We start from the raw sequence: 16,439 nt of genomic DNA on the forward strand, positions 1-16,439 counted from the left end.
GTATCTGTTTGAAACCTCTTATCGTAACGTAATACTACCTGGGGCTTTCCAAGTAAGCTACCCTACGCGTAACAAAGAATGATCAGGTAAAACAAGAGTCACAGGACGAGATCCCTTCAAAAACAAATAAAAGGAATAAAAAGGTGGAAAGAAAGGAAGGGTTTCGCCGAGGACATATGTCGTCCATGTTATAGGGGAGAAAAAGAAAGGAACGAGCCGCTCAGCAACTGATCACCACTTTACCAACCATGTTAGGTGTTAAATAAAGATCCTGTTGGACACAGTAGAACTAACGACTGGTAAACGGACCCTGAGTATTCCATCTGTGTTTTATTATACGTCAAATCTAGTGATCTGTCTCCAGGTGGAAACTTGCACTACAGTAGTACTACACATAATCGGTAATTTAGCTTGTACGCTGCTCAATACATGGACACCACGTCTAATAATGGCGAGTAATTTCTGCCTTGGTACTCCGTGTCCGTATCGTGAAAGGACTAACCAAAGACATCCGAAAATATAATACATAAACATATTGGATATGAACTCATTACTGAGCCACAATACGTTCAATCATTGTTCTCAGTCCTAGATTTTCCTTCCCATGCTTTATACTACACTGCTAAGTGTCAGAAGAAAATAAAACAAAGATAAATAAATAAATAAAAAGAGAAAAGAATAAAGATCAAAATCCATAATAAAAACATGAACCGCCCACTACTTTAGAGTAACCAGTACGGAGTATACATATCGGTAATACAACAGTCCAGAACAAAATTTTGGAAAAACGATAAGAGCAAGATTGAAGAAAACATTGAAGGAAATAAAATAAAGTCTTTCTCCTAGAGCAAGTTGCACAGGAAAACTGCAAAAAGAATGCAGAGGGTAATAGGTAAAAGTTAGTAATAATAGTGATGAAAAGAGAAAGGAGACATGAATCACATCAAAGACGCCGAATCCTAACTGTGAAGGGTTCATTAAAGATATCATGGCCAAGGTTTTGAAAACTACAGGGACTATGTTCCAATCCTGAAGTGATGTAGGATGCAGTCTTTAGTTTCACTAAATGTGATTGTGGTGTTGAGCTCGTAACTGATCCTATTGACCGACTAATGTCAGCTACGCTCAACCTATTCGTTCCCGGCTTTCTTAATTGAAGACCAGTAACTGCTGTCTTACCCAAACCATATGAATAGACCGGCGGCGAAAGCCGAGCCAAGTATGTCCATCTGTTGGGACTATGCTCGGCCAACCGGTATATCGTGACGGTGTAGATCTCTAGACCATTCCGGTGCAACTTTATCACGTTCGTATAGAAGACCACAATTGTGGCAGAGTGTCTAGGATCCAGTGAGTCAGTGAACTGAGCATAGCTGCGGACTTTATAGTTGTATTGCGCCTACCCTTGGACCGGCAGGGCCATCCCGAACAGCCCAAACGGCGGTACCCCATACCATGCAATTACTGCACCGCCAATTTTGCCGTTCCCTGTTGAAAGCAAAGAAGAAACAGTCAGCCATAGAAGGTGAAGAACAGTAGCAGAGTGAGAGGACAAACCAATCGGATAATGTACCGCCACCACCGCCATACCCGGCGCCGGAAGAGGTGTCTGGAGTTCCTCGTCCACCAGGCGTACCTCCTCTCCCCAATGGGCTTAGGCTGCGGAAACGCCTTTTTCGTTTACTCCTTTCTCCCCTACCTAGAGGGGTCTCACTGTCGACGTCAAAGTAGCCTCCGCTACCTTGTCGTGAAACGTCTGGAGTGATGCCTGCAGTAGAAGAGAACCTAGCGGTTTCTCGCCGTAGACGACGGATCTGCCGTTCACGATCGCCTTCCCGCTTCTCAATTTCTTCCTTTGACAACGTCTCCACCTTGGGTTCCCATTCATCGCCGAGTCCCTCTGGGTCATAACGCCAACCGGCCTCAGTGCCATTGGCCGCTTGGTTGTCTATCTCATTTCCATAGCCGCCAATGCCACTGACTAAGCCACCGCTTTCACAGACTTCTTTCTTCAACTTTAGAACAGCTTCATAAATACCATGTGCAATAGCTCCGACCCATTCTCCGCTAAGACCAAGATCCGCACAAGTAATTTTCGCGAATTCCTCTGCCATGCCCGGAGGATGCAGCAGAGACCACTCGAACTTGTCAGTGTATAATTTATTTTGCAGGTTGATGTTGAGATTGATCATGCATCTGTATGCATCATCTGGATTCAGGAAACTGTCGTTAACAAATGGCTCCTTGGTTACCGTCACTGCGTTGGATCTGCTATCAGGCGTGGCGGCATGGGTAGGAGCAGGAGTTGCAGATACATCGCGCGATACGCCAGCTTGACCGGCAGAAGGCAGCTTTGGCACTGTACTTTGAAATAGCGGATGTAGCGCAACACCAGCATATTCCTCTAATTGTTGACGAATTTGATTGCTGATTGCCATTGTCATGGCCTGTGGATTGGGTAGATCTAAGTCACGAACAAAGCCCGTAGCGAATTCTTCAGGAGTCGCCAGCGCTTCGTGAAGGTTCCAAAGAAATGTATCCTTGATCCTGAAGGCAGGTAACGGTTCGGGTCTTCTATAGCCGGGGAGAGTAGGGTTGATACCGGGATCCAGAACGGTTCGGGGCAATTGGAAGGGTTCTAGAGGTTGATGCGCTGGAACTTCTAAATCAATGCGAATGGGTATTAGGGTGAGGGGGAGCTGCGCCTGAATCTGCAGTTGGTCGGCGCAGCTGCATAACAGCAAAACTCAAAAGTTAGCATCCTTCGCAAAAGAATGACTTTAGGCGATAGAGCAAGGGAGTGGTGATTAACAAAGCATACACAGGCCTCAGCATCCTCTTGATCATCCAATCCCGAAATACCCCTTGAACCTCAACAGGAGCGTGAACTTCTTTCCCCAACTTTTCCGTCAAAGGAACCTTGTCAACAGTCGACTCTTCCCGTCGAAGGCTCCTCAAGCCAGTGGGTCGTCGGGGACCTTCACTGTCCTCGAAATCATCGTCGTCAAACCCATCTTCAGCGTAGTTTATTGCCGCTGTTCCTCGCTTTGTCATTCGCGGTGTCGGACCGGTTTGGCTTGGAGGAATGACCGGTGTGAGAAGCGCGTTTCCATATTGACGGACTCGTGGGGAATAAGAAGTAATATAGCCTCTGAGGGGGGACATGTTGGCCATTTATGTGGACAAGAACATGTCCCTTTCTGATTTGCCAGGGCGTTCCGATTCGCGAACAAGCAATTCTTATCTTAAATGCGGTCAACGAAAGGGTGAAACCGTGGAAGAGGAAAATATGTGAAAGTTGCAAGTGAATTGGCGAGTCGCTTCCACTTGAAAAGGTGATTAGTAAATCTGGCAATGCGGTAGAGTTGGCCTAGGTCAGCGACTTGCACAGGTTGATCTTTAGTATAAGCCAAAGCTCCTCTAACGGTGATCGCGGTCGAGCTCCGCCTGTTCTGCTTTGTCGCGTTTTCCCACTGGAGTGTTCCCGCTAATCCTGTTTCGGAATTATAGTCACGTGTATGTAACCAAATTATCATCTCTGTATCTATGGATCGGCGAGATTGATTCAAACTTACTCGATTCCTATTATTTCTTTTTATTTCTGTCTTTTTCTTACCAGGGGGAAACGAAGAAGACGATGAAGACGATGAAGACGATGAAGACGATGAAGAAGAAGAGAAAGAGAGAGAGAGAGAGAGAGAGAGAGAGAGAGAGAGAGAGGTGAATCAGGTCCTAGGATTGTATTGTAGATGTCTAGGACTTTCTCAAACAACGAAGGACGTTATCACTAGTTAAACAAGAAACAAAAAAAGATGTCGAGGATAAAACTTTAGCTATGGACGGCAAACACAAAGAAAAAAGAAAAAGAAAAGAGGGGTTATATCAATGCATGGAGTCCGGCCAGCTGGTGGAAACAATAAACAGAATGACACTAGTACCCTCAATCTTTAATTGAATACGCCATTTCCCTTGTCTGCAACGGCAGACGCGGAAGTAGATAGGGATATCATGAACTCCTCCAAAAATGGGCTTTGAAAAAAAAAAAAGGGTTGTGGAAAACAATAAAAGAAGTAATTGCTGCCAATTGTATGCTTTTAGCATGCAAAACGGTGCACGAGAAGGATGCGAAGCTTAAAGGATAGGTAGGAATTGGTCATCGAAGCCCAATTACACTCTGCAGTCATGTTAGGATGAGCCGTCAAATCAGCCGTAGGGTTTGCAAGCCTTACCATTTCTAAAGTCCATACTCTCCGAATCCAGATTTTCACCTTGCCTTCAACGCCTTCGATATTCTCCAACTCAACACCCTCCCACCAGCATCTTCTAGCAGGTTTTCTCCAAAATAGGAGGAGTTTCTGGGCCATGCCGACTGCGTTGTTATTAGGGATATCACCCCTGATATCAGTACGGAGTTTGGCCAATGCGAGGCTACAGATAACTGCCTTGTTGGGCTCTGGGGCCCGGTGGCCCCACCGATCATTACGATCAAAACCGCTATATTCATCTCAGTATTCAAGGTCATAAAGAGAGCTGGATGCTCAAAGATATATACTTACCCTGCAGTCAGCATCTCGATCAAGTGCTGCTCTGTTGAACCGGCCTCATCGCTCTTCCTCAATCCTGAGAATATCCCATCTTGTTTCAGTAGTGCTCTTGCAGCTGCACGTTTGACCTCAATCATTTCCGCGTGATCGATATCCGGCCGTGGAGGAATTGCATAAAAATCAAGGTCTTCCCGTAGCACGATGATACCTGCCCGGTCCTGGAGCATGTCCCTAGTCGATCCTTGCAGGGAGTCGGGGGATACGTCTAGGTCTTGTGATGTCGAGGCTGTTGGCGACGACGGGATGGATTGAGCGACGGAGCGGAAGAAGTCTAGCATGTACTGGAGAGACACCGGGTCATACTAACGTGTATATGTGAGAAGGGTATATCGGTTGACAGAAGGGACTTATGTGTGAAGCAGTAGAGTGTTTTTGCATTACTTACATCAACAGGGTAAATATCACCTTCGTGAAAGGTGCCCATGTGTCCATCTGGAAGCAAACCATTCGGAAACAGCGATAAAAGGACAAACTCCGGCAGTGTCAACAGTTCGTCTCGAGAGAGTGTGAACCTGGTTCCCCTGCAAACCAAGTTAGAGATTAATGACCAGTAATTTAAGGTTCGCGTCTCACCTGAGGTCAAGAGTGATATGTTCATCGCCGCCGATGTCTAAATTCCAGAATAGGTGTTATTGACTCGTACAGATGATCAGAAGAGCCGATCAAGTGCCATACCTCCTAAAGTGTTTATCGGTGGTCCACCCGCTTGTTGCACTTGAGTGATGATACTCGACGCGCCTCCTGCCGTAGCCATAACGTAGGTGAATGAGGTTATGGGACTAGATCCTTCGGTATACGGGGGAGGAGGCTCTCCCTCTTCCGCTGACCTTCCTGGAGAATAAACTTTGGAATCCCTGGAAAAGGTTTTCTTGGTCTCCGCGATCTCGGATGATGAGGAGTCTGGTTCCAGTTGCTCTTCTTCGGAGGACGGGGTTGTGAACGGCAAGACGAAAGCCGGCCCAGATTCGGGAACTGTAAGCTTGGCACGATTAGAATCAGCTCCAGGATTGTACCCAAGAGACAAGAATGGCGGAGGATGTGCTGAGATAAAGCTAGACGAGGAAGCTTGTGAGGACGGGGAATGCGGCGGCGGCGCAGTATAGAAGTCGTCGTCTTCCTCCCCTGTAGAATCCGGGAAATGATGCGGCCGCGCCGTGATAGGCGAGCCAGGAGCACTTGATTGCCACGGCAAGGTGTCGAGATTCGTTTCGAGTTCACAGGGACAGGGTTTATTCTCGTATGCCTGTTGGCGATTGTAAGGAGCTACTTGTGAGGGGCGTCCCGTTGATCGAGGAGGTTCCAGACTCCCGTTTGTCACGCCGATCAGGAGAGTGGTGTCTCTAGAGCTGTCGGTAAAACATAGGGACGCAGCGGGTATTCGTGAAAGACAGAATTTATGCTCGAGCTAGAAAACGAGAAACCGATGAATGAAGGGCAGTACGAAATAACCGGAAGCTGCAACTGTGAATGAGGCAAAGATGATGGGAGGAGAAGTGTGGGAGGGAAGCGCTTAGAGGTGATGGGGGAAACATTGGCAGAAGTTGGCCTACGGAGCACTTGGGGCTACTGCGCTACTTCCTCCTCCGCCCCAATCACTTTGTTTACTCAAGGACCATCGGTGAACAGCCATTTCTAGCGATGGATTTCTCGACTTTTCAGTAGGGATACTTTCATGATCTGTAATATAAATGGATTCACATCCGGTCACATGACTACTCTTCCAGTATCACAGAGGACGATAATAGTTTTAGGAAGTCCCTCGAATTTAAGGGGAACACCATCAACGGGTATCTTGTATCCAGATATAGGTAAACTACACCACCAGTTGCGCGCAGGTCATATGCAAGTCTATCTATGAACCTAGACATTGCGTTCAACAAAGCTCTGGATCATTCCCTCTAGCGTCGGTTCATACTCTTTCAGGGTCACTTCGTCCCCATCTAGGATGGTGTTGCCCTGGACAAACACTTTACGTGGGACCTTGTTCTGAAGAACAACCTCGCGAACTTTGGTCCCCCACCATTCATCAACCGACGTGACATCATCATAAAGTTTCTTACCTGCTTCAAAGTCCGCGGTACTCTTGTAGATATGCAGCTTTTGCAGATATTTCTCCACGGCTGGACGTCCGTGCGTCAGAATCTTCGATCGGTCTAGATGTATCTCCAAATCCGAGAGATCTTCTTTCGTATAGAAAAGCTTGACGAAATCGTCACCGGCGCCAAGGAATGTTCGCAGAATACTATAGCGAGCTTGCATATGGGCTTGCCCCCATTTCTGAGTTTTGGGGTCCCAGAACTCCAAGGCGACGAGGCCTGCACGAGCCATCTGCAGATATGCTGCGAACAAGACATCTCCAGCCTCGTTGGTGAGATCTTCTTGCCCGTTTCCGAACCCAAAAATCTTCAGAATGCTAAAGTCGCAGCTGAGCACCATAGCAACGCACTCTGCACGGCACTCTTCGTAAGAAGAGGCGATAGCTCCAAAAACCGAGCTCCAGGTCTGACCAGGCTTGTACCATGTAGATACAGGTTTCCCCGTGACTGGACTCAGAGGAGGGTTGTAAATATCGAAGTTATACTCTCCTGGGGCAGTCTCCTGGAGAAGCTTGCCAGTTCCGTGCCCGAGAAGTTCATGGATGCCCACCTGGACTTCAAATGCGGGGTCACGGCATCTGCGATAAACCTCCAAATCCTTCTCGGCAATAAAAGGAACAGGCTCATTAGGGGCTTTGGCGCTAAGCACATTTCCAAGAGAAACGTTCTTGAAGCCTAGATTTTGACGGATATCGTCATAATTGGGCAAGTTGATGCCAGCAGGTATGCCGGAAGATTGAAAGCTCAAGACTTCCAGCGAAGTGAAATCTGGGCTGAGAAATTTGTCCTTTTCATAGTCTTTGCCCCATGGAAGCTTAGGAATCATGCTCTCTGCACTATCCACCAGTTTCCCGAATGCTCGGGTACGCTCTAGGTTAACCTGCCCGGGTATCAAATATCAGCCGATGAAGAAGTGACAAAGATAATGATGCTTATAACATACCAAAGCAATGAAGCCTTCCCATTCTCCTCGCACTCCATGCGGGTCTCTATAAGTTTCTACAAACCCTATGTTGGTCTCCAAACTTGGCTTTTGATCTTTCACCCAGGTCCGCTGGCTTTCTTTGAACGCTTCAATTGAACCGGCACCAAACGACAAGGCATATGCATCTAACATCCGTTTCTGGCTGTCGTTTGCTGCATTGAGCCCCGCTTGCTTAACCGAATGGGCAATCTTTGCCATTTCCTCTATATGATCGCCAAAAACCAGGCGCAGCTTCTTTCCAGCCAGGTTACCATCCAGGTCCAAACCGTCCACCTCACCAAGATCCCTGTCCCTTACAGGAGGAGAAGCAACGCCCGAGGCAATTAACAATTCAAAGTCCCCGGACGATAACTTCTTAAGTCTTGTATTTTCCAGGGGCAGCCCCTTTTTCTCCATAAGGTCGCCAATAGCTGTGATCTCATCCTTTGTTATGGATGGCGAATCAGGGTAATAAGTAGTCATATGGCCACCATCTGTATAACCAAGGTGCATAAGCGCCTGCTCTTTTGTCTCATAAATGCCGCCTCCGGTCGTATTCGCTTTCTCAAATGCTGCTTTTGTTTCTGAGGTGGATGAGGCTAACGCCTGAAAGGTTTCTACAGGCAGTCGAGGAATGAACTTGGAGTCACCAAAACCTTTGTAGTTCCCGCAATTTCCGAGGAACTGGGCCGAATACTCCAAGAAATAGCGCAAATTCTCGTCGCTTACATTGGTCTTCTTGGCGAGGTCAGTCCAATTTCCATCACAGGCACGATAGAGTGTGATTATGAGATCGTAGATCGGCTCAGACTCGGGAGAAACCTGGCGCAAAGTAACGCGAGTGCCTTCAAATGCCGCTCTAATATTTGAACAATAAGCTCGGTTATCACCGTTGTATGTACCGATGGAGTAGGTGATCACGCATGCGACTAGCAAGAATTGTGCAACTGGGGTTCAGAAGAAACTAACCTGCTTATGTAGTGCGCATATCGCCTCAGCTTTGTATCCTTAAGATTATCCCAGTGGTGTTTGATCTCTAGGCAAACTACCGTGGGAGGGGAGTCAGCTAGATAGTGCTGTTTGACCTTCTCATCCATTGTAACTATTTTTTGATGTGTGTGAGTAAGAGATACAGAGCTTGTGGAAAGGTTATTAGTGAAAGAGGAACAAGTACGTGAAGAGTGACGTGAAGGACGGAGACGATTGAGGGGCAGAGGAAAGGGTCCGGAGGGGCGGTGGAGAGAATGTCCCGAAGGCAAGCGCTTTAAAGCGCCTCGAACGGCGAGCATTCCTGCGCAGTAAAGTACCTATCTCCTTAGTCTTTCTCTGACTGGAGGTAACATCATGGATACACAATTCTTGGCAAAAGTGGGGAGTTTCTTCGGCAGCTTATCAGAATCTTGACCCACCCTCTCTATCTTTATGGATACCTGTTGGCTATACGGAGTACAAGAGTAAGTAGGGAAAACATATTTGCTCACGATTAGGCCTTAGCTCCTAAAATTATCTATAGATGAATAGCACATGTCTATGTACATATAACAACGACAAACAGAAGTAAAAGAAAAGAAGAGACCTAAGCGTGAGAGAATGAAAGGAGCAGAACGGTAGTTAAAGTAGGCAAAAGGAAGAAAAGAATTGACCAACTGAGTTCTATATTACTATGATATCATTCCGCTTACAATAGACTTTCGTACTTGTCAAGCCCCTGCTTTGCATTGCCTTGTGGTTGTGACACGCTGTTATTCGAGAATGCATTGTGGGCAGTATTTATCCCCAAGGGGGACTTGTTCGCAGCTGCCAGACTACCAGAGCTTGGGAAGGTTCCCGTCGCGATATGAGAAGACGGAGGTGGAGGGATGGAGAATGCAGCAAAATTAGGGGTTGATTGTACGCTTGGTCCAGACATGGAGGCACCAGAAGCCTTCATGTTAGCTAAAGCCCCTAAGGATGGACCAGACAAAGGATTCTGACTATTCGGAGAGACCAGCGTATTCCATGTGGCAGGTGATGTTGCTTGTAAGGTAGGAAATGCGGGCGCTGGAGAAGATCTCTGCCTAGCAGTAGGCTCCAGCGAGGGAAACGAGTTCAAGTTATAATCAGGTGTAATGGAGCGCATACTAAGGCTTGGAGTGCCCGACGGGGCATTGCCTCTGCCAGCCGATCCGACCATATTTGTTGACCACGAGAATGCTGCAGGTGATTGTTTTTGATCAGACGCCTCTCCCGAGAGCATACTGCCCCACGGATCAGTATCCTTGGAGTTTGAAGCATCAGGACCCCGCCCAAGAACAAGGCGCTCAAAGTTATCTCTCGTGGAATCCATATTGGAAGGTGTTAAGCTATTGGGTATCTTCGAGGAACTTCCCGCGCCGTTTTGGAACCCGCTAGAGTCTGTTCCCGAAGAGAGCTCCTGAAGCTTCTTCCTCTGTTCACGCTCAATCTTCGAGGATACGCTTTTAATCAGGTTCATGAATTCTCCAAATTGATTTAAATTGAGAAGTGGCCCTAGACTGAAGTTCCACAGGATTGGGAGGACCTCCAGAGCAAGGAATTCGGTATCAGCAATTGTGCCGATCTGTTGAAACACATGCAAGGACGCCATCATGACAGCCGGCTCCTTAGTTTTGATAGCCTTAAGTGATGGGACGAGTTTTTCCTGGATTGTATACTTGTCCAAGATAGATGACCTGATTTGCTGTGGCTTGCTTTTCTGGACCAACCCAGACAAGTCATCTTCGACCGGCTCTCCTTCGTTTGAAGAGCCACCGCACAGCGCAGTAAATGCTTCCAAGCATCGTACTTTAATAGCAAGGCTGTTTGTTCGACTAAATGTAGAAGCGATTGGAGGGAAGACCTCATTCTTGACGGTGCTAAAATCAAGTATTGGAAGGATGACAGGCAAGCACTTGATAGCTCCGTCTACCAAGGAATGAGTAGGTGAATCTAGAGCTAGCCGGATTAGTGGCAGGATATCCTCCTTCAGCTCCTTTCCGGAGCAGTTCTCCGCCACGATTTTCATGTGTTCAAGAACAACCATGAGGCCCGCATCTTTCTTAGAATCACGTTCATGAACAGCAGCTTTCTCAGTCGGAAACAGCTCTTTGATTCGAGGAATTACCTTCTCTGGAAGTGTACGACGTGCATTGGGAATGCGTTGGAGGATCGCAAAAATATTGTGTAAAATGAGGGGTAAGAGTTCACGATCTTTCAGCTCGTCCAACAATATACCCAAGACTTTTCTTTCCAACACGGACACTGGAAATTCTGAGATAACCCGCTGCAGGCCACGCATGAATTGTGACTTCTCATTCTGATTCTTGGCTGGCAAAGACTCCAAGAAACGGATCGTTGATACTAATATGTTATCGAAATATTGTGATTGCTGGAATTCACGGGCATTCAAACGCTGCGCTGGTCGTCTAGTTATGAGCCGGGGCAATACGTGCGTAGCGAGGTCTTTCGGAATAGTGCCTGAGCAAAGAAAATTATTGCCCTGTGATGGCGTCGTGGATGGAGAGCTGAGCAATTTTCTGTATGAGCTCAGATTCGAATGAGCCTGGAGCGGAGAGATGTGTGGGGAGTTATATAGAGCTACGATGATGATCCCGAGGGAGAACAGGTCCGCAGAAGTATTTACATTGGAGTCCAATGCAAAATCAGGTGACGTATAATCCAGATTCAATTGGACGGAGGGAGGGAGGCGAGGGTCCTGGTAAAGGACTTCCGACAAAGCTAAAGGTGGAAGAGAGGACCGAGAGTCTGTGGAGCTGGGAGGGCCGGCAAACCCAAGGCCTGATATCTTCCAGTCGGATTTGGCATTGATAAAAATGGCCTCGGGGTTGAGATTGCCGTGTACAAGACCCGCAGATTCGTGGAGGAACTCGAGGCCCTTGGCAACTTGCAAAAGCCCCTTTTGAATTTCTAGCTCGTCAATCTCCAAATCTCTTCGCCTTCGAGTTCCATCGGGTTCTTCTACCATGTAACGGCTTGACCTCGAGCCTAACCTCGAGTTGCTTTCTTGCGCATCTTTCTCCTGCAGGAGCCTAGCAAGAGATGTCGTTATTTGCTCAGTCACAAACATAAGACCACCACCGCGGGTTTCCTCCACGGGCTCTAGAACCTGCAGCACAGAAGGATGTCTGAGCCGTGTCAGGCCACTGGCTTCCCGTTTAAGTCGTTCAATGACATCCTCGTGCAATTTTTTTGCCGAGGAAGAGGAGGAGCGACCACCTAGACCACTTGGGCGTGACTCAAGTGACTTCTTGTCAAAGATAAAAATGGAGGCTGAGGTGCCGGTGGACTTTTTCTTTCCATCATGGACTTTCCAGGGACCAGAGATCACTGCGGGTTGCGGAGAAATTTGATAATTGGCTGATATATTGGAACTAAATGATTTCAGAGCTGATGAAAACATGATTCTCCTGTCGATAGCCTAAGAGCATAGAACCAAGCAGTATTCTGGGTTGAGTAGCCAAGGACTGTTTCCTTGATTCGGTGTGATGATGGAGTGGTAAGAAAGCCTCGGCAAGCTGTGGTTCACGCAAGATGCCCTCCCGTATACTAATCAGATATTGACAATGCACTTTAGGCGACCATTTCACGAAAAGAGGGGGGCGTTGATGATGAAGAGAAAAGCAAGGGGGAAACGCGTGTTTGGTTCACCTCAGCCCTACACGCTACGCTTAATTATCCATCTCGAAACCTTCAGCCTAAGTTATGCATACCTGATCTGCCATCTGGACGGATGTAGTCACGTGATAATGAACACTGTAGCCAATGAACGACTGTGGAACGGCAAAGCTCAGGTTGGTATCACGTGGTGTACCGCCCTCGAATGGTACACTGGAAAGGCTATTGCCGGCTATCTGCGACTTTTAACTCCGACCTCGGACATCAGCCCTGGATTGTCAAATCAATCACTCTGGCCTGTTTATTAACAATCTCGTGGTCAACTTTTGGGTTTGTTACTTTGACGGCAGCCAACAATTAACAAGTTGCACTTTACACTTCCATCACTAGACTTATATGACGAGTTTGCCATTCGAGATCGTGTGGGGCGCGTTTGGCTGGCTTCCGTATCAGTTCGGTTATCGCTGGATCTTCCGGAGTTGGACCTAGGGTCCGTGGGATAAGAGTCATCAATTAAAAGGTAGCCCCTTCCGCCCTTTAAGTTCCGCTGCCGGCTTTCCTGTCCATACTCCTGTCTTTCACTATTATCAATTTCCTCTTTAGTAGTGCCAGGGTCGAGAGACACCCTGCGAAATCATCTCCGTTAGTACCGCGGTTCTCAGTTTGCGGCGCGCAGCCATGAACTCGCTGCGTCAATTCACTCGTCACAAGGCGCTACAGAGCCTGGCTGTCACACCGAGCCAGGGCTTCCACACAATTCGATTATGGCATAGGCATTTCAGCAGTACTCCAGCTGTTGCTTCCCGGCTAGCTGGCCTGGATCCTTCAAAGCTTACGGTTACCAAAACGAGCACCCCTAAAGAATTGACGCCTGCCAAGGATCTCGTTTTTGGCAAAACCTTTACTGGTATGTGCAATCCACAGAATTGGCCACATTCTGTGCCTATAGTAACGCGTTTCGCTCTTAGATCATATGCTTGCTATTGAATGGTCAGCATCCAATGGCTGGGATGCCCCTCGTATTGTCCCCTACCAAAACCTTAGCTTGGACCCCTCGGCTTGTGTGTTTCACTATGCATTTGAATGCTTCGAAGGCATGAAGGCCTACAAAGACAGCAATGGCCAAATTCGACTGTTCCGTCCAGACAAGAACATGGAGCGCCTGAACAAGTCTTCGTCGCGAATCGCTCTCCCTACCGTTGACGGTGAGGCTTTGACCCAATTAGTTGGGGAGCTCGTGAAATTGGACAGCAGATTCATCCCTAGGTAAGGTCTTCGCTGAGCCACCACGCATTTCAGCTAATAGCAATAGTGCCCGGGGATACTCACTATACCTGCGGCCCACAATGATTGGCACGCAAAGCACCCTTGGGGTTGGACCACCAGGTTCTGCCCTTTTGTTCGTCATCGCAAGCCCCGTTGGGCCTTATTACCCCACTGGCTTCAAAGCTATCTCGCTAGAGGCCACTGACTATGCTGTTCGAGCGTGGCCTGGTGGTGTTGGAGATAAAAAGCTGGGTGCTAACTACGCTCCGTGCATTGTTCCTCAACTGAGCGCAGCCTCCCGAGGCTTCCAACAAAACTTGTGGCTTTTCGGTGAGGAAGAATACGTGACCGAGGTCGGCACTATGAACCTCTTTATTGCGTTGAAGAACAAGGAAACAGGGCAGAAGGAACTAGTCACTGCTCCTCTAGATGGGACCATCCTTGAAGGCGTGACCCGTGACTCTGTTTTAGGACTTGCCCGAGAGAGATTAGCACCAAATGGCTGGACTGTTTCTGAGCGCAAGATTAGAATGTCTGAGGTTGCTGAGGCAGCGGACGAGGGTAGGCTGATTGAGGTGTTCGGATCTGGCACCGCAGCCATCGTAAGCCCTGTACGAAGCATCAGCTACAAAGGCAAGATGGTCGACTGCGGCTTGAAGGAGGATGAGGAAGCTGGCGAAATTGCTTCCCAGATGAAAAACTGGATCGAGGGGATCCAGTATGGTGATGAAGATCACAAGTGGAGGTAAGTCTGCCGCCGGGTGCATTCTTCATGATCTCATACTGATTTTACCAGCTACGTTCTATAAATAAAGCTTTGGTGGCATAAAACGGGCTACAAGTTGTCTAGAGTGTTTTACATGATTCTTTATGGGTATGGATAAAAGGAACGATTCGCAGACTTGGGTTATATCACTGCTATAATTTGGTTTGGCCATTTTTTCAACTAGCATGAGCGCTATCTTGCATTATAACATATTCTAAAACGAATATGTAGAAAGTCTAGCTACCTCGACTTTGCAACTCTTTCTCTCTTCTGTCCAGCTGCAGTAAGTATCCACCACTCAAGAGGTGAAAGCTACCTTGCGAGTCTGGTTGTAGTACCTGGTAAGTATCTTAGGTAGGTCGACACCTGCTGAATCTACCACGAAGCCAAGCCGCTAGCAACCCGTGAATGGCCTCTGCAGGTGCCTAATCATAACTCCCAAGGAAGGAAATGATCAACTGTGCCCGCAGCTACCGCCTTGCGCTTGAACCTCAACAACTCGTAGACTCAGCCGCTGTATCATGGCGAATGACGACTTAGCCTGTATTAGAGTTAGGTCGTTGATCGGTGTTTTGCCATTGTACATACAAGGTACTTTTCCGGTCAGCCTTTTCGAGCCCAGTTCACGGGGCGCCTGAAGAGCTATGTCACGAACCTTGTCGACCTAAGGCGTGTCTCTACACGGACGTAATACGACGATCCCAGATGTTTATATATAAATATAGTAACAGATGGCATTCCAGCGATGGAACGACAATCCAGTGGAATAGAGATGTACTGTACTCTTTACAGCAGTACAATTAACCATTCACAGGGCGAGACACGCCCAATGTCAATAATTCACAATAGTATAGGCCGGTTTCTGCCAGCGTGGAAAACTTCGAACCTCATGAATTTCCTGTTCGTGGTCCTCGAGTCTAGCCTAGGAGGCAATTGCTAAAGTACTGGCCCGGAGTATGTACGAGCGTGGGAGAAGCACACAAATTAGTGCCTGAGGCAGAATATCCGTAACGGCCTGGAACGAGGCGTAGCTGTAAGCCCAAACCGGGTGTGCATAAGGGACCCAAGCCATCTTGCTATGCCTGAGGGAGGAGAAATCTCCAGGCCGCCACGAGGAGATCCACAACGCACGCTACACGACGTCCAGAACGTCGGCAGGATCCGTTCCCGCCCAAGTAGTTCCATTACTCCATGCACATCCATCCGAGACGGGACAACAACGGCGAAGAAGTTGATCAGCACACATCTGAATCCTCCATACCAGGCCGATCACCATGGCATTGTCAGGCCGTCACGAAGGCTGTGCTACACAGCGGGATCCGGATATGATGGGGAGGTGGAACACAGGATATTGAGTCATTTTGGTGGAGAAGGAATCTGATGGGAAAGTGGATTGGTAGGGAGGGATGCCGATGAGATCCGCAAGGCCATTCATTCATTCATCAACTTTTGAACGTGTTGACGGAGATATGCGCTGTCCGAATGTCGGGAATATATCCTTTTTTCCAAATCGCCAACAGCCACCGATTGCCAACAGAACAATAACATTTCCTTCATTCATTATATTGAAATGATAGCCAACCGTGACCTTTTAAAAACTGATTGGTATGGACACATCGACCCTAAACGATCTCCTCGAGCGACGCCTGTTATTTATCCCGAACATGCATTCAAAATCATATTGGATTCGCCGACTTGGCTGGGACAGCATTAACACACAAACTAGTTTTGGGGCGCTTTTAGTTCTCAATTAAAATCTACAGTCCTAGCCCCTTCCCTCGAGGCCTATTCGATCCTCAGTAGGCATTGACTGCATGGTATGTATTTTTATATTGACCATCGACCGGGCTTCTGGCGCACTCTGGCCATTCCCAGTGCTCAATAATGGTTAAAAATAGTGAACCCCGACCTTGGCCCGCTCGGCTTTTTTCTTTTTCTTTCTTTTAACTCCGTACAAGGAAAGCCATCCTTTGCTGATTCCATCACCCCACCTTCAGCGAATGAAGTTAATGTTCACATAGATTGCACCTCGGTGTTTAACTTGCCCCCGACCTTATAAGTTGAAATAGATACAGAAATCTCTCCGGTAACAACGTCTCTTTCAACGAATC

General features: G+C 47.7%; 5 protein-coding genes across 5 annotated transcripts; 1 reads left to right on the plus strand and 4 right to left on the minus strand.

The window, feature by feature from the left end:
• Positions 1–583: 583 nt before the first annotated feature.
• On the minus strand, positions 584–1,114 carry BDV27DRAFT_42011 (uncharacterized protein). Its single transcript, XM_032076588.1, has one exon. It carries the CDS (start codon positions 988–990, stop codon positions 718–720), a length of 273 nt encoding a protein of 90 aa, XP_031923410.1. The 5' UTR covers positions 991–1,114; the 3' UTR covers positions 584–717.
• Positions 584–3,426, minus strand: BDV27DRAFT_134690 (putative RSC complex subunit Sfh1). The gene is made up of 4 exons (XM_032068348.1): positions 2,822–3,426; positions 1,558–2,730; positions 1,404–1,488; positions 584–1,340 (listed from the first exon to the last, which is right to left on the minus strand). The coding sequence occupies exons 1-4, from the start codon at positions 3,172–3,174 to the stop codon at positions 1,239–1,241; spliced, it is 1,713 nt and encodes a 570-aa protein (XP_031923409.1). The 5' UTR covers positions 3,175–3,426; the 3' UTR covers positions 584–1,238.
• Positions 3,427–4,153: 727 nt separating this feature from the next.
• Positions 4,154–8,761, minus strand: BDV27DRAFT_161768 (dipeptidyl-peptidase III; the record flags this gene model as incomplete). The annotated part of the gene is made up of 9 exons (XM_032073276.1): positions 4,154–4,174; positions 4,230–4,494; positions 4,557–4,906; positions 4,990–5,125; positions 5,178–5,214; positions 5,280–5,944; positions 6,520–7,580; positions 7,644–8,523; positions 8,634–8,761. The coding sequence occupies 9 exons, from the start codon at positions 8,759–8,761 to the stop codon at positions 4,154–4,156; spliced, it is 3,543 nt and encodes a 1,180-aa protein (XP_031923411.1).
• Positions 8,762–9,301: 540 nt separating this feature from the next.
• Positions 9,302–12,358, minus strand: BDV27DRAFT_134694 (putative protein kinase Scy1). Its single transcript, XM_032068349.1, has one exon. It carries the CDS (start codon positions 12,079–12,081, stop codon positions 9,343–9,345), a length of 2,739 nt encoding a protein of 912 aa, XP_031923412.1. The 5' UTR covers positions 12,082–12,358; the 3' UTR covers positions 9,302–9,342.
• Positions 12,359–12,830: 472 nt separating this feature from the next.
• Positions 12,831–14,550, plus strand: BDV27DRAFT_42069 (branched-chain amino acid aminotransferase, cytosolic). Its single transcript, XM_032076589.1, has 4 exons — positions 12,831–13,203; positions 13,265–13,562; positions 13,609–14,307; positions 14,359–14,550. The coding sequence occupies exons 1-4, from the start codon at positions 12,975–12,977 to the stop codon at positions 14,369–14,371; spliced, it is 1,239 nt and encodes a 412-aa protein (XP_031923413.1). The 5' UTR covers positions 12,831–12,974; the 3' UTR covers positions 14,372–14,550.
• Positions 14,551–16,439: the final 1,889 nt, after the last annotated feature.

The sequence above is a fragment of the Aspergillus caelatus genome (assembly GCF_009193585.1).
Source record: "Aspergillus caelatus strain CBS 763.97 unplaced genomic scaffold BDV27scaffold_217, whole genome shotgun sequence".
NCBI lineage: Eukaryota > Fungi > Ascomycota > Eurotiomycetes > Eurotiales > Aspergillaceae > Aspergillus > Aspergillus caelatus.

What these genes read in the sequence shown, in the direction of transcription:
- BDV27DRAFT_42011 (XM_032076588.1), bottom strand. Translation starts at nt 990, where the DNA reads ATGATATCTTTAATGAACCCTTCACAGTTAGGATTCGGCGTCTTTGAT.
- BDV27DRAFT_134690 (XM_032068348.1), bottom strand. Translation starts at nt 3,174, where the DNA reads ATGGCCAACATGTCCCCCCTCAGAGGCTATATTACTTCTTATTCCCCA. An exon ending in AAGAGGATGCTGAGGCCTGT is followed by an intron (nt 2,731 to 2,821) that starts GTATGCTTTGTT and finishes GCTGTTATGCAG; the next exon opens with CTGCGCCGACCAACTGCAGA. An exon ending in GGCGGTACATTATCCGATTG is followed by an intron (nt 1,489 to 1,557) that starts GTTTGTCCTCTC and finishes TGCTTTCAACAG; the next exon opens with GGAACGGCAAAATTGGCGGT.
- BDV27DRAFT_134694 (XM_032068349.1), bottom strand. Translation starts at nt 12,081, where the DNA reads ATGTTTTCATCAGCTCTGAAATCATTTAGTTCCAATATATCAGCCAAT.
- BDV27DRAFT_42069 (XM_032076589.1), top strand. Translation starts at nt 12,975, where the DNA reads ATGAACTCGCTGCGTCAATTCACTCGTCACAAGGCGCTACAGAGCCTG. An exon ending in TTTTGGCAAAACCTTTACTG is followed by an intron (nt 13,204 to 13,264) that starts GTATGTGCAATC and finishes TTTCGCTCTTAG; the next exon opens with ATCATATGCTTGCTATTGAA. An exon ending in GACAGCAGATTCATCCCTAG is followed by an intron (nt 13,563 to 13,608) that starts GTAAGGTCTTCG and finishes TAATAGCAATAG; the next exon opens with TGCCCGGGGATACTCACTAT.